The following is a 15,373-nucleotide window of genomic DNA, read 5'->3' as shown; positions in this document are numbered from 1 at the left end:
CTATTTAAAATCATTTGTAATGTACTCATTTTAGAAAATCAGAAAATAGACTTAAGTAAAAAATCCCTCAAATTCACATTCCTACCCCTCCTGAGTACGGGTACTCCCATGGTATATCGTTTTCCATATGCATGATTTTTTTTTCTTTTAGCACAAGTGGAATCATAATCTGTTCTTTTCAGTAATCAGTACATTCTAACAATCTTTCTGTATTGAGTTGGTCTGTCCTTAAGAGTAGCTGTCCAGATGACTAGAGGAAAGGAAAACAAGCACCGACACGTGCTCTTCAGTGCAGTGTCTCTCTTTCAAGTCTGTTGCCCATTGTCAGAATGAGTTGTCCATTCTTTTACCGTTGGGGTTTGAGAGTTCTTTATTTATTCTAGGTACTAGCACTTTGTCAGATATGTGTTTTGAAAATATTTTCTTTCAGTGTGCGACTTACCTTTTTATCCTTTATACTGGATCTTTTTTTTTTTTTTTTAAAGATTTTATTTATTTGACAGAGATAGAGACAGCCAGCGAGAGAGGGAACACAAGCAGGGGGAGTGGGAGAGGAAGAAGCAGGCTCATAGCAGAAGAGCCTGATGTGGGGCTCGATCCCAGATCGATCCCAGATCGCCGGGATCATGCCCTGAGCCGAAGGCAGATGCTTAACCGCTGTGCCACCGAGGCGCCCCCTTTATACTGGATCTTTTACAAGGCAAAATATTTTAATTTTGATGAAGCCCAGTATTCCATTTTTTAAATTGTACCATATGGTGTCAGGGTTTTAACTCTTTGCCTAGCCCTGGATCCTGAAAATTTTTTGTTTTTTCCCTAAAAATTTTATAATTTTATGTTCTACATTTAAGCCCATGATCTTTTGTGAGTTGATGTCTGTGTAAGCTGAGACTTCTGTTGAGGTTCACTTTTTTCCTGTTGTCCATGTGCAATTGCTCCAGCATCATTTGTTGAAAAGGCTGTATTTTATTGAATTGCTTCTATACCTTTTTCAAAAATGATGAATTGAGAAGAAGTGTTTCTTCTATTTTCTGGAAGAGACTGTGTCAAATTGGCAATTCTTGTATAAATGTTTGATAAAATTGTCCAGTGAGACATCTGGGCTTGGATGTTTCTTTTTTGGTTTTAAAATTATGAATTCAATTTCCTCAGTAGTTGTAAGGCTGTTTAAATAGTCTTTCATATTAGATAAGTTGTGGTAGTTTGTTTTTCAAGGTGTAATCACTTCTGTCTAAGTTAACAAATTTATGTATGTACAGTTTTTTGTAAGATTCCGTTACTGTTTGGCATCTGCAAGTCTGTAGATCATTCTTGACATTGATAATAGGTTTTCTGTTTTTTTCATTTTCAGTGTTGCTAGAGGTTTGTCAGTTTCATTAACCTTTTCAAAGAACTAGTTCTTTGTTTTATTGATTTTTCCCTATGTTTTTGTTTTTCATTGGTTTTGCTCTTACCACTATTATTTCCTTTTTTCTCTTTGCTTTGAGTTTATTTTGCTCTTCTTTTATACATTCTTAGGTGGGAGTTTAGATAATTAATTTAAGAATTTTCCCTAATGTATGCATTTAGTGCTGTAAGTTTCCCTCTCAGTACTGCTTTAGCTATGTCCCAGAAATTATATTGTATCTTCCTTTTCATTCAATTCAATGTATTTAAAAAAAATTTTTTTTGAGGGGCGCCTGGGTGGCTCAATCATTAAGCGTCTGCCTTCGGCTCAGGGCGTGATCTCAGAGTCCTGGGATCGAGCCCCACATCAGGCTCATTCGCTGGGAGCCTGCTTCTTCCTCTCCCACTCCCCCTGCCTGTGTTCCCTCTCTCGCTGGCTGTCCGTCTCTCTGTCAAATAAATAAATAAAATCTTTAAAAAAAAAATTTTTTTTTTGAGACTTCCTCTTTGACTCTGCAGTTATTTAAAAGTGTATTATTTAGTTTCTGGTAGTCCAGAGATTGTGTTACGTCTCTGTTATTCATTTCTAGTTTGAATCCTTTGTGCTTAGAGAATATATTCTATATGATGTCAGTTTCTTTAAAGTTATTGAAGTTTGTTTTATGGCCCAGGATATTGTCTGTCTTGGTATATGTTCTGTGAATACTTGAAATATGCTCTATAAGCACTTGAAAATAATGTGTATTTTGCCCTTGTTGGGTGGGACTTTCTGTTAATATCGGTTAGATTCTGCTGGATGATGGTGCTGTTCAGTTTTCCTGTGTCCTTGATGATTCTCTTTCTGGTCGTGCTGTCAGTTGTTGGGAGAGGAGCTGCTGGAGTCTCCAGCTGTATCTGAAGGTTTGCCGGTTCCTTCACTTCTATGGGCTTTTGCTTCAGATGTTGTGGCTTTGTTGTTTGATGCATTCACATTTCGGATTGCTTTGTTGTCTCAGGTGGATTCACCTGTTTATCATTATGTAAGGCCCCGCTCTGTCTCTGGTGGGTTTTGTCTTTTGGTTTTCTGATCTTTTTTGTTGTTTTATTTTTCTGTGTTCTTTTTCTGGCCTTTGCATGGGGGTTACTTGAGCATTTTTTAGAATTACATTTTGATATTCTGTAGTGGTTTTGAGTATATCCCTTTGTGTTAGCTTTTTCAGTGGTTGCTCTACATATTATGTGTACAGAACTTGTACCGGTTGACTGGTATTGTCATCTTACCACTTTGAATAAAGTATAGAAATCGGCTCAGTTTCTCAGACTTTGGAGGCAGAGTGGATATTTCACTGTGATTCCTTTCACCTTGATTTTTCCCACTATTTCTTTTATCACAGAAACTGCCAGAAACCCAGCTTCATAAAAATATGGCATTATTGAAAAGAATATAGCAGTTTTAATGTGGAATGGAACTACCTGGAGCTGGTAATTCACCCAGTGTTCTACAGATAATGCTGGGTTTCCCTAAAAAATGTAAACTATCTTGCAGTGCTCTGTGAGTTTGCCTTTGTGCCCTGGAGTACTTCAGTACAGGCTTAGGAACTCTGGCCCTGATGGCTGCTGTCACAGTGGGTGGGAGGGAATCGCACCTGGGGACTGAGATATGTCTTTCAGAGTGGGGTGGGAACAGTGAAGAGTGAAATTTCAGGAACACTGGTGAGGGCCAAGAAGGTGGTTAAGAGTGAGCCATAGATGGGGCACCTGGGTGGCTCAGTTGGTTAAGTATCCGACTCTTGGTTTTGGCTCAGGTTGTGACCTCAGGGGCTCCATGCTCAGCATGGAGTTTGCTTGAGATTCTTTGCCTTTCCCTCTGCTCTTCCCCCAACTCACGTGCGTGCTCTCACTCTCGCTCTCAAATTAATTAATTAAATCTTTAAAAAAAAAAGTGAGCTGTAATCTTAGCTACATAAATCATCTGGCTTTAAGTTTATCTCCTCTGAAGTTTTGAGATAAATGCCATACATATCTGATATTAACCAGTAACCACAGTTCATCTCAGTGTTGATTTTTTTGATTCTCACCAATTTGTATGCATGATATTTTTGTTTTTCTTGAACACTTTTGTCATACTTTTTATGTAAAAATAAAAATGATTATGAAACTCTTACATGTTGGTGTAGATGTTGGTGTAGAAGGATGACTTAATAGTCTTGGATTCTCTCATTACTTGTACTATTAGCTCTTTTAAAAATATCACTAGGGGTCCAGTCTTTGTCTCTGAGTATAATTTTTGAGTCAAACAGAAGCTCTTGTGTTTTTCTCCCGATGTAGAACAAGTCACCGGCTGCAGTTACCGAACCAGAGACGAGTAAGTTTGATAGTACTGGATATGACAAGGACTTAGTAGAAGCTTTGGAAAGAGATATAATTTCTCAGAATCCCAACGTTCGTTGGTAAGTTCTATCACAACAAGATAATTCGGTGCTATGGGGCTCCTGGGTGGCTCAGTCGTTAAGCGTCTGCCTTCGGCTCAGGGCGTGATCCCGGCGTTCTGGGATCGAGCCCCGCATCGGGCTCCTCCGTTGGGAGCCTGCCTCTTCCTCTCCCACTCCCCCTGCTTGTGTTCCCTCTCTCGCTGGCTGTCTCTCTCTCTCTGTCAAATAAATAAATAAAATCTTAAAAAAAAAAAAAGATAATTAGGTGCTGATAATGCTTTTAGGGAAAGTAAAGGGAACCGTTACTTTTCAGTAAATGCACTGAAGGTCAGTCTTGGGGATGGAATGAGAGTGCATGCGGTGTGAACCCAGCACTTGGTTCAGGCTATACCAAATTTTTGTCTGAGATTTTTCTTTTATTTAATAAAGTAACAAATGATAAAAAAGTTTCTATTAAATAAAAAAAATCTTCTAAAGATCACAGAAATTTCATCTTCTTTTTGGGACTTCCTCTAATGGTGAAATGGCAGGGATTCTTACGCGTGTGTGTTGTTTGCTTTTGATTTTTGTTCTGATGTAAGCTCTGTGCCCAGGTGGGGCTTGAACTCCCAACCCTGACCCAGATCAGGAGTTTCAGTGCTCTACCGACTGAGCCAGCCAGGTGCCCCATTGTTGCTTGTTGTACTGTAGGTTTATCCCATGGATGTTGCTTTTATTTTCTAGGACTTTGAGCAGTGGTTCTCAACTTTATTACATCTAATCGAAGAACTGTAATGATCACACCAAGTTCTAAAGCTTCCTTTCAAAAAAAAATTAATAAGAGGCCCCCTTTCCCACAAAGTTAGGTACATTCTGTTATATATTTTTCATTAAAATCTTAATGATGTTTAGGTATGGTTTTGGGGATATTTTTAAAATATTTTTTGGTACTTGGTATTTATACAGTGAACATATATTTTCATGAAAATGCCACATGTACCAGTAATAGTAGTAGCAGTAAGAATTTTCTAGTGGTTGGTGATGACTTCATAGTAGTCTCTATGATACTCTTTATCCCTGGTATCCACCTCTTAATAGGGTTGGGGCAAAGCAGCAATATTGTAGCCTTGTCTCTGCTTTATGCCATTTTTATTCTTTTTTTTTTTTTTTTTTTAATGGGCTCATTGTTTCTAAGTCATGGAGTTTATGGAATGAGCATCACAAGGGCAAGAATTTAAAATGAGATGGCAAAATATTCCACGCTCATGGATCGGAAGAATTAACATAGTTAAAATGTCCATGCTACCCAGAACAATCTACACTTTCAGTGCTATCCCGATCAAAATACCGATGACATTTTTCAAGGAACTGGAACAAATAGTCCTTAAATTTGTATGGAACCAGAAAAGGCCCCGAATCGCCAAGGAACTGTTGAAAAGGAAAAACAAAGCTGGGGGCATCACAATGCCGGATTTCGAGCTGTACTACAAAGCTGTGATCACAAAGACAGCATGGTACTGGCACAAAAACAGACACATAGACCAATGGAACAGAATAGAGAACCCAGAAATGGACCCTCGGCTCTTTGGGCAACTAATCTTTGATAAAGCAGGAAAAAACATCCGGTGGAAAAAAGACAGTCTCTTCAGTAAATGGTGCTGGGAAAATTGGACAGCTACATGCAAAAGAATGAAACTTGACCACTCTCTCACCCCATACACAAAGATAAACTCTAAATGGATGAAAGACCTCGATGTGAGACAGGAATCCATCAAAATCCTAGAGGAGAACATAGGCAGCAACCTCTACGACATCGGCCAAAGCAACCTTTTTAATGACACATCTCCAAAGGCAAGAGAAACAAAAGATAAAATGAACATGTGGGACTTCATCAAGATAAAAAGCTTCTGCACAGCCAAGGAAACAATCAAAAAAATTAAGAGGCAGCCCACGGAATGGGAGAATATATTTGCAAATGACACTACAGATAAAAGACTGGTATCCAAGATCTACAAAGAACTTCTCAAACTCAATACACGAGAAACAAATAAACAAATCATAAAATGGGCAGAAGATATGAACAGACACTTTTCCAATGAGGACATACAAATGGCTAACAGACACATGAAAAAGTGTTCAGAATCATTAGCCATCAGGGAAATTCAAATCAAAACCACACTAAGATACCACCTTACGCCAGTTAGAATGGCAAAAATTAACAAGGCAGGAAACAGCAGTTGCTGGAGAGGATGTGGAGAAAGGGGATTCCTCCTACATTGTTGGTGGGAATGCAGGTTGGTGCAGCCACTCTGGAAAACAGTGTGGAGGTCCCTTAAAAAGTTAAAAATTGAGCTACCCTATGACCCAGGCATTGCAATACTGGGTATTTACCCCAAAGATACAGACGTATTGAAGAGAAGGGCCATATGCACCCCAATGTTCATAGCAGCATTGTCCACAATAGCTAAATCGTGGAAGGAGCCGAGATGCCCTTCAACAGATGACTGGATTAAGAAGTTGTGGTCCATATATACAATGGAATATTACTCAGCTATCAGAAAGAACGAGTTCTCAACATTTGCTGCAACATGGACGGCACTGGAGGAGATAATGCTAAGTGAAATAAGTCAAGCAGAGAAAGACAACTATCATATGATTTCTCTCATCTATGGAACATGAGAACTAGGAAGATCGGTAGGGGAAGAAAGGGATAAAGAAAGGGGGGGTAATCAGAAGGGGGAATGAAACATGAGAGACTATGGACTCTGAGAAACAAACTGAGGGCTTCGTTGGGGGGGGAATGGGATAGACTGGTGATGGGTAGTAAGGAGGGCACGTATTGCATGGTGCACTGGGTGTTAACTAATGAATCATCGAACTTTGCATCAGAAACCAGGGATGTACTGTATGGTGACTAACATAATATAATAAAAAAACATTTAAAAAAAAACAGGAAAAAAAATAAAATAAAATGAGATGGCATGATAAATACTTGAGTGGGCCTATAGACTGGTATTCTTATTCACCAAGTTGGAAATCATTATAGCCAAGAACCGAGGATTCCGATTGTGTACTGGCTCGTGTGGCGGCCTCATCACAGCGTGCGAGTTCACTGTGCCCAGGGAGGGGCTTCGCAGTCTGGCAGCAGCGTAAAACCGTGTGCTGCTGTGGTTCGCAAGAATGAGTGCATACGGTTAAATATGTAATCTAAGAGGGTGTTGATGAAATATCTCCTCTTTCAGGGATGATATTGCTGATTTAGTGGAAGCTAAGAAGTTGCTTAAGGAAGCTGTGGTGTTACCAATGTGGATGCCAGAATTCTTTAAAGGCATTAGGAGACCATGGAAAGTAAGTTTATGACTGCTAATGGCGTTGTCAGAGTGAATGGCGAGTACATTGCTGTAGAAAACCAGTATTTATCTTATTCAGGGAAGCGAGGGGAAAGAATAAATAAGGAAAATTTTTATTTTATTTTATTTTAAGGAAAATTTTAAATTAAAAGAAATGTTATGTGCTCCAAATTTTGTTCAGACCAAAAGCTATTGCAGGGTTCCCAGAATAAGAAATAGGTACAGTGTGACCTTTGGAAAGTTAATTTAGAACAAGCTCATATTTGCAAGTAAGAACAAGTTGCGTGATGCAGAACTACTCCATTTGATGTGTCTGTTACAGATCTTGACTCCTCTACTTCTTGCAGTCGTCTTTAAGAAATTGACCTATCTGCATCGAATGGGTACTTTTTAAAAAAGTTGTGAGCTGATCTGAAAAAGAGACTGAAAAAAACTTTCTTGGATTTAGAAAATGTGCTATCGGCTAACTCTGTCCTTATTATTAAAAATTCTTGAAATATTGAGAAGCAAGCTACAGAATTCTGCACATTCTTTGAGTACAACTGGATAACAAAAAAACTAATTTGTTCAACCAAAAGGCTAGCAGGAAATATACCCAAATTGTATAGGTACTTGTGTTAGGATATGATTATTATAATGTCAGTTATAACATTGATTATATTTTTCTCGTTTCTGAGTTCCAGATTTTTAATAAGGTAGTTACCTTTTGTAGTGAAAAAAGTAACTTGGTGATAAAACATCCTTTTGTTTATTTTTTATTTATCTTAATATTATACGTTAGTTGAAAATTAATTCTTAGTAATGGAATTCTTGTGAATTAGAACAGTGGCAGGTAAATCTTTCACTTACGTTGTTTTCCCGACAGGGAGTGTTGATGGTTGGCCCACCTGGCACAGGAAAGACCCTCCTTGCTAAAGCAGTAGCTACGGAATGCAAGACAACATTCTTCAATGTGTCTTCGTCAACTCTGACTTCCAAATACAGAGGGGAGTCTGAGAAGCTTGTTCGTCTTCTGTTCGAAATGGTGAATGTTTGAGACCAATGTAATGATTCTTTCTCTCTAAAAGGGGAGGAAGTGAGTCATAACCATCTCCAGCGTGTAGAATAGCTAGGCAGGGTGGTACTGTGCCCACAGTGTGATTCCCGTGCCCTCGAAGCTAGAACCCTTGAATCACGTGAGTAGTTGGGAGTTTTTCTGTGTCTCCTTTCCTCTAGAGGAAGAGCCTTCTCTGTTGGCTTACGGGGCATGCTCACATTATGGGCTCTGCATTCCTAATCTGCTCTAGGAGTCTGAGATTATTATGTTTTTTAAATCAGTAGGCTTATTTATAATATGGTAAATGCAGTGTTGTATCAGTAATGCAGAACGTGAAAATCAAGTAGTTAGGGAATTTAGATCACCTGCAATCTATTAACTATGATAAATACCTTGAGTTTAATGATCCAGACTTTGGATTGTTACTTTTTTGCTTGTTACTTTGAGTTTCTTTTCCCTTCCTCAGCCCCAATTTATCTGAGTATCAGTAGAAGGAATTATAATTCAACAAGTTCTAGTAGCGTGTTTGGGTTAAATTCAACAGCTTTTTAGACTTCAGACTCTGTTAAGCTTCACTGATTATTTCAGTCTTGCCTCATTTAAGAAATAGTGTAGTTATATGTATCAGGACGGAGTTATGCTTATGATATGGACAGTGACTTACATTCTTAACTCTAAAGACTCCGTCGTGGACCAAACCTTAGACGACCATGTTAATACAACACTAGATCTGACTTCCTAGGCTCAGAATAAAACAAGACAAGCAAATGAAAACCCTTACAATTTCAGGTTATCCATTTTCTGTAAAGGTTTCTCCCCGTTTCAATTCTCATTTTCTCCTTCAAGTTTGATAATTCGTATGGCAGGATGCCAATTCTAACAGGTTCTTTATAGTTTATCAGTAGTTTATACCGCAGTAGAAATCTAGTGGAGAACCTCTCACATGAATTGGGAAAATTAGTTTGCCCTTTGCTTCAGGGGAAAAAGAATTCTGTTGCCAGGATTCCTGACTATCCAGGCTTTTTAAAAATGTAAGGTAAATAGAATGAACGGCTAAGTATGGAGTCTTTAGGGTCAGGTGACCCGGCTTCAGGTCCCACCTCTGTCGTCACTTTCCTAGCTGGCTAACTGTGGGCAAATGCCTTTCCTGATCCCCAGCTGCTCCATCCGGAAGAGGATGACCGTGATGCGGGAGCTCCCTCCGGAATGGTGGGACGGTGAAATGAGCGAACGCGTGCGAATTGCTTCCTCTAGAGCCTGACTCACAGGGGCTAATAGATATTAGCTGTTCTGTTTAAGAATTATTTGATATATTTTCTAATGGAGAGTTTATATTCAAGAAAAATGATCATTTTATTCTCTGTGGGGAAGCCTCTTAACAAAGTGCTAATTTACATTATTTTTTATGGTGAGCCGTATCAAAGGGCTTATTTTTTTTACTGGCTTCCCTGGTGTTAACCATCTTTAAATGAGTGCCTGCTTCTCTGGAATGTTACTGCTACTTTGAGTTGCCTACTACCGAGGAGGGGCTCAATCACAAGCCAGTTTGGAGCTTCTGCCTTTGTGGCTTTTGATTAGGGCTCATATTTAAAACTGGCTTAATTTTTTTTCCCTGTTCATCATGTGGACTCTGGCCGGGAGTGAAGTTGTGCCGCCTCTCTCATCTTGTTTTGACTGCTCTGTAGATGACTTGCCTCTCCCCGAGGCCCAGCCCCATCCCCTAGAATGTCTCAAAGCAGACATGTCTCAAGGCCTGTATTTTCTTCCCCCCCCGCCCACCCGCCACGGCCTGTATTTTAAATAATGCCACTTAAATAAGTTTGTCCGGGATTTTTCTCATGACATGGTAACAAACGCATACCAAAACTTAATGTTATAATTTTTGTTGTATTGCCAAGAACTTTCATTTTCATGGGTCAGAAACCTAATCGAATGAGTTTAAACCAAAAGAATATTATATTGGGTTATGTAACTAGAAATTTTCAGAAGTTATGTTTTAGCTTTTTAGGACTAGCAGATCTAGCAATTCAGATGTTTTCGGGAATGTCTGACCTTTGCCTCTCTCTCTACCTGTGGGTTGCCTTTGATTTTGTGTGGTGGCTACAATGGCCATCAGTGTCTTAAGCCTTGTTTTTATTGTCTTTATGGTAACCCCCGAGAAATTAGCCCTCATTGGATATTTCATTTAAAAATAATTAACTATGGGGGCACCTGGGTGACTCAGTCAGTTAGGCATCCGACCCTTGATTTCAGCTCAGGTCATGATTTCAGGGTTGTGAGATCAAGCCCCAGGTTGGGCTCCGTGCTTGGGGGGCGGGGGAGTTTGCCCCTCTCTCCCCCTCTGTCCCTCCCCTCACTCATACTCTCTCACTCTAAAATAAATCTTTAAAAATAAAAATGATTAACTATGAACTTCTTTAGTTACTGTAATAAATGTATGGTCAAATGAAAAATGGCAATTAGGATTTCTTAGAAGGACTCTGTTTGATTTTATTTAAGGTAATGGTTCTGTGTAACTGATTTTTTTCTAGAACTGTGGAACAGTTACCAATATCTGTAGATGTTTCCCGCCACCGTTGACCTTATTGTTGTAGTGTACAAGATAATTCTGTATTTATATCACTCATGAATAAATATTGCCAGTTAAAGTACTGCCGTATAATATTTAAGTCTATGTAAGTTTCCATTAGAAGCTGTCTTTTAGCTGCTCCAGTTTATCTTCTTCTCAATATTAGGACAAGAGAGAGATGCGGTGTGGCAGGCTCCTGGGCTCTTTTCTAATTACTATAGATTATTTTTTAAATGAAATAAAAACCTGGTGTTACATGGTTTCTTTATTTAGGCTCGATTTTACTCTCCAGCCACCATATTTATCGATGAGATAGATTCCATTTGTAGTCGCAGAGGGACTTCAGAGGAGCACGAAGCAAGCCGGAGGGTGAAAGCCGAGCTGCTGGTGCAGATGGATGGTATGCATGTCTGTGCGTTGACTAAGCTGTCCTGCTAGGCTCAGCCACACGGTGCCTGCCGACTAGAGGGGCTGGCAAGTAGGTCCCAGAGATCGATGGTGTACTGGGGACTCGGACTGTGGGGACATGCCAGAGATAATGGGCATCTATGCTCAGATTTCTTATTTTCAGTAATGAAATTGAAATAAATGCAAATAAATTTGCCTTAGGGATATGTATGTTTTTGAAAAATTTTAGTAATTGGTATGTAATTAAGCTGAGCTGGTCTTTTGATTAAATCTATTTTGAGTCCGATTCTTTTGCATATTAAAACTTATTTTTCTCGGGCCACAAATTCATATATTCACCGTTTAGCTTTAGAAGTCGTAGGGAGGCTTAACAATTACACTTCCTTGCAATTTAGTGCTAAATATGTGGTGATCTTCAAGTGGTTGAGCATTATTTTGAACACTCTGACTTCCTGTCTTTTTACATTCTCCTCTCCCTTTTTTTAGGTGTTGGAGGTGCTTCTGAAAATGATGACCCTTCCAAAATGGTTATGGTTCTGGCAGCTACTAATTTTCCCTGGGATATTGATGAGGCATTAAGACGACGTCTTGAAAAAAGAATCTATATTCCATTACCATCAGGTTATCTGCATTTGAATCTTGTCTGAAAGCTCATGTTAACTCTTAGGTAGTTTTGCCTAGAGATTTTAAAGTTGGTAGAGACCATGTCCCAAGCTGAAGACGGACACACTCAGCTGACTGAGCCACCCAGGCACCCCGGTACCAGGAAATTTTAAATTTAGAAGGGCTCTTAAGTTTTTAAGCAAATGAGCTTTAAGAATTGGAAAACAACTTCTCATACAAAGTAGAGAAAAAATAACAGTCTGTTTTTGTTGAAGGCTTACATTTTTAAATTTGTTTCCATCATTAGCAAAAGGCAGGGAGGAGCTGTTACGAATAAGTCTGCGTGAACTGGAATTGGCTGATGATGTTGACCTTGCAAGTATAGCAGAAAATATGGAAGGTTATTCAGGTGCGGACATTACCAATGTGTGCAGGTATGAATTATTTTGCAAGCATGGGGTTTTGTGGGCATAAACTTCTATTATGAAGTTTTTATGCTGAATTAATAAGATGGGTGAAGAATAAAGACCCACATCAGAACCTAGTCAGACACAAGTTTTGGTATTAAGCTTGTGGTAAGGTGCTGGTAAGAATTTGCGTATTTTGCATGTCACGGAACAGTCTGCAGTGCAGTAGAAAGCTACAAGTTCAAGAAGCTAATGTTAGAACAATTGGTATAATATAGAAAATCAGTAATTGTCTTGGATTAAAAAAAATGTTGGTGTACTTCTTCAGTATACATTTTCCTAAGAAACGTGAAACGGGTTGGGCATACTCAGGAAGAGTGCAATCTCATTTTCAGTGTAAGCATCTTAAATATGATAGGAACAGGAGTACAAAAGAAAAAGTCTCTAATCCAGTTGATTCAAGTGGCTTTGGTCCGGAGTATTAGCTCGTGTATTTATTGGCAGGTGCGCGTCGCAGAGTAAGCACAGCACGCGGGTTCGTTGCGAGCGTCTGTGGGAGCGTGTGGGTGGAGAGCAGCTGCAGGTTGCCGTCCCTTTGCGTGAGTGGTGGCTGTTATTAAAGATGAAACTTGGTGAAAGGAGAGGTCCTTGAGCCTAAAGTTTCTTCTTTAAAAACAAAACAAAAAACCCCCCAAAACAAAAAGACACAACTAATACAGAGGGGAAAGCTGAAACACGCTAACTTGATCATTTAGTTTTTCCTACACGTGTAGAAAATAGTTTGTCAACCGGCTGGTTCTCTCCTGTCTCTCTGATGTTTATTTTGTTGGACACTTACAATGAAATTCAACTCATTACACCCTTTTACTTTTTCTTGGGCTTCCTACTCAGTATCAGTTACTTAAATTGATTAATATCCTTAATTCATTGTGGAAGATTTAACTGCTAAAAAACAACTCTGACTAGGCCTTGTATTTTGAGAAAAGATTTTATGCAATTCTACCTAAGTATGTGTAGTGGGATAATTCCCAAATAACATACTGAAAAGATTTTCTGTTCACGGGTTTTTATTCAATCGAAATAACACTCCGTGTGTTTTAATTTAAAACCTAGGGATGCGTCCTTGATGGCAATGAGAAGGCGTATTGAAGGTTTGACCCCAGAAGAAATCAGAAATCTTTCAAGAGAAGAAATGCACATGCCTACAACTATGGAGGATTTTGAAATGGCTTTAAAAAAGGTCTCTAAGTCCGTTTCCGCTGCGGACATTGAAAGATATGAGAAGTGGATATTTGAGTTTGGATCATGCTAAATTCTCACATGTAAACTGTGAGAAACCTGCCTTAAGTGTTTGAATAATAATTAAATGTAGTATTTCATTGCACTGAGTGCTATATTTTTTTAAACTTTGATAATGGTAAGATTTAAAAAAAAGTATGATTCTGAATAAAGGCAATTTTTTAAAGCTGCAAGCGAATGTTTTCCTTTAGTATTACCCGATTTCTCTTTCATTGACCACATGTTGCAGCACGGGTGCGCTTCCTTAGCTTGGAAAAGTGTTCTGTGTGCACTTCTCAGTACGGCATCTTCTCTTCCACTGTCCGGCTGCCGTTCCTTCTAGGGAGTGACACTGGCTCTAGCACCTCGGGTGCCAGTGGATAACTGAAAATTCCCGAACATTTTTACACAAGTAGCCAATTGATGCACGAACCATGCCCCCCGGTACGCCTTCCTGCTTGGAGTTACGGTAGCTTCCCTCTTCCTGGGAAGAGCTTTAAAGACCCTTCATTTTATAATGCACTTAAAAAAAAAATACACACACACACTCTCTCTCTCTCTCTCTCTCTCTCTCGCATGACTTTGCTGGCTGCGTCCGTCCGAGGCGGCACTGCAGGCAAGCGCGCGCGCACACACACACACACACACACACACTCTCTCTCTCTCTCTCTCTCTCTCTCTCGCATGACTTTGCTGGCTGCGTCCGAGGCGGCACTGCAGGCAAGCAGATGCTTGCGAGCCTGTGCTCTCACTGTGCTCTGATTGAGACTCACGAACCCACCGTTTACCCCTGGATACAGAGCACAATTAAAATAATAGTCAATGGTGCAACTGTAAGTTAATAAATGAAATAAAAGTTAATGGTATAAAATCTTACAGGTAAGATACCCATTTAGGATTACTTAAAAAAAAAAAACTTCCTGTATCATCTCAACCATAGAAAAGAGCATCATGCCATGGTCCCAGGTCTCACCGGGAAGGAGGAAAGGCAGGACAGGACTCTGCTGACTGCAAAGCCCACACTCTCCAAGGGGCCACATGGCCTCCTGCATGGCTCTCCTCACTAGTCTCTATAAGCTTAATGGACGCAATAGACCCTGTCATTATCTGGAGTTAGAACTGGGGATTTCTAGCATCTTAAAGTGAGGAGGGACATGAAGTGTTACTAGTTGAGTGACTTTAGGATCAAACTGAATTGCATGCTATTGTTTATTCTATAACACGGAGAAAGTACATTTCACAGGGCTGTTTACTCCTTATTAAAAATAGGCATGATGAGGGGCGCCTGGGTGGCACAGCGGTTAAGCATCTGCCTTCGGCTCAGGGCGTGATCCCGGCGTTCTGGTCTCGAGCCCTGCATTGGGCTCCTCCGCTATGAGCCTGCTTCTTCCTCTCCCACTCCCCCTGCTTGTGTTCCCTCTCTCGCTGGCTGTCTCTATCTCTGTCAAATAAATAAATAAAATCTTTAAAAAAAAAATAGGCAAGATGAAACCTCACTCCTCCACTCTGCTACCTGTCATCCTTCCCCCATACATACATATCTACTTAGCCTAACTCTAAGGGGGGGGGTTTACTTTTTCCCCCCTCCCTGCTTAAGGTGGTTTAAAAAAAACCAGTTACTACTTTCTTGAATATGTTTAAAATGGTGGGTTGTAATAAAAATTTAAACAATAGGAAATATCTACCACTTGGAGTAAAGGTAGTATTCTATATACTAGATCACATGAAATAGATGTCAACGTGAGTGATAGCTTAGAAAAAAAAAGAAAGACCACTGTTCAAGGGTGACTAGCACTAAGAACCACGAGAGCAAGGGCATGGTCTAATTCCAGGACATTGACAGACTCCTTAACGGATTTGAGCCCTGGTTTCAGCCAGTGTATGTGAAAGGAGCTCTTAGATAGAAGCAGTTCTTCCCTGGGAAATATTTTTATACCAAAACTGTA

At 39.7% G+C, this 15,373-nt stretch overlaps 1 protein-coding gene across 1 annotated transcript in view; it reads left to right on the top strand.

The window, feature by feature from the left end:
- KATNA1 (katanin catalytic subunit A1) overlaps positions 1-13,621 on the top strand; it is a 34,149-nt gene extending 20,528 nt beyond the window's left edge. Inside the window, exons 5-11 of the mRNA XM_045805324.2 lie at positions 3,694-3,815; positions 7,019-7,124; positions 7,992-8,150; positions 11,005-11,131; positions 11,626-11,760; positions 12,050-12,176; positions 13,263-13,621. Of these exons, the coding sequence (XP_045661280.1) occupies positions 3,694-3,815; positions 7,019-7,124; positions 7,992-8,150; positions 11,005-11,131; positions 11,626-11,760; positions 12,050-12,176; positions 13,263-13,461 (975 nt within the window). The 3' untranslated portion in view covers positions 13,462-13,621. The remainder of the gene's footprint in view (positions 1-3,693; positions 3,816-7,018; positions 7,125-7,991; positions 8,151-11,004; positions 11,132-11,625; positions 11,761-12,049; positions 12,177-13,262) is intronic.
- The last annotated feature ends 1,752 nt before the right edge of the window (positions 13,622-15,373 follow it).

The sequence above is a fragment of the Ursus americanus genome, chromosome 11 (genome assembly GCF_024610735.1).
Source record: "Ursus americanus isolate L20-20 chromosome 11, mUrsAme1.1.p, whole genome shotgun sequence".
NCBI classification, from domain to species: domain Eukaryota; kingdom Metazoa; phylum Chordata; class Mammalia; order Carnivora; family Ursidae; genus Ursus; species Ursus americanus.
The sequence above is the reverse complement of the archived record's forward strand: the minus strand, read 5'-3'. Positions and strand labels throughout refer to the sequence as shown.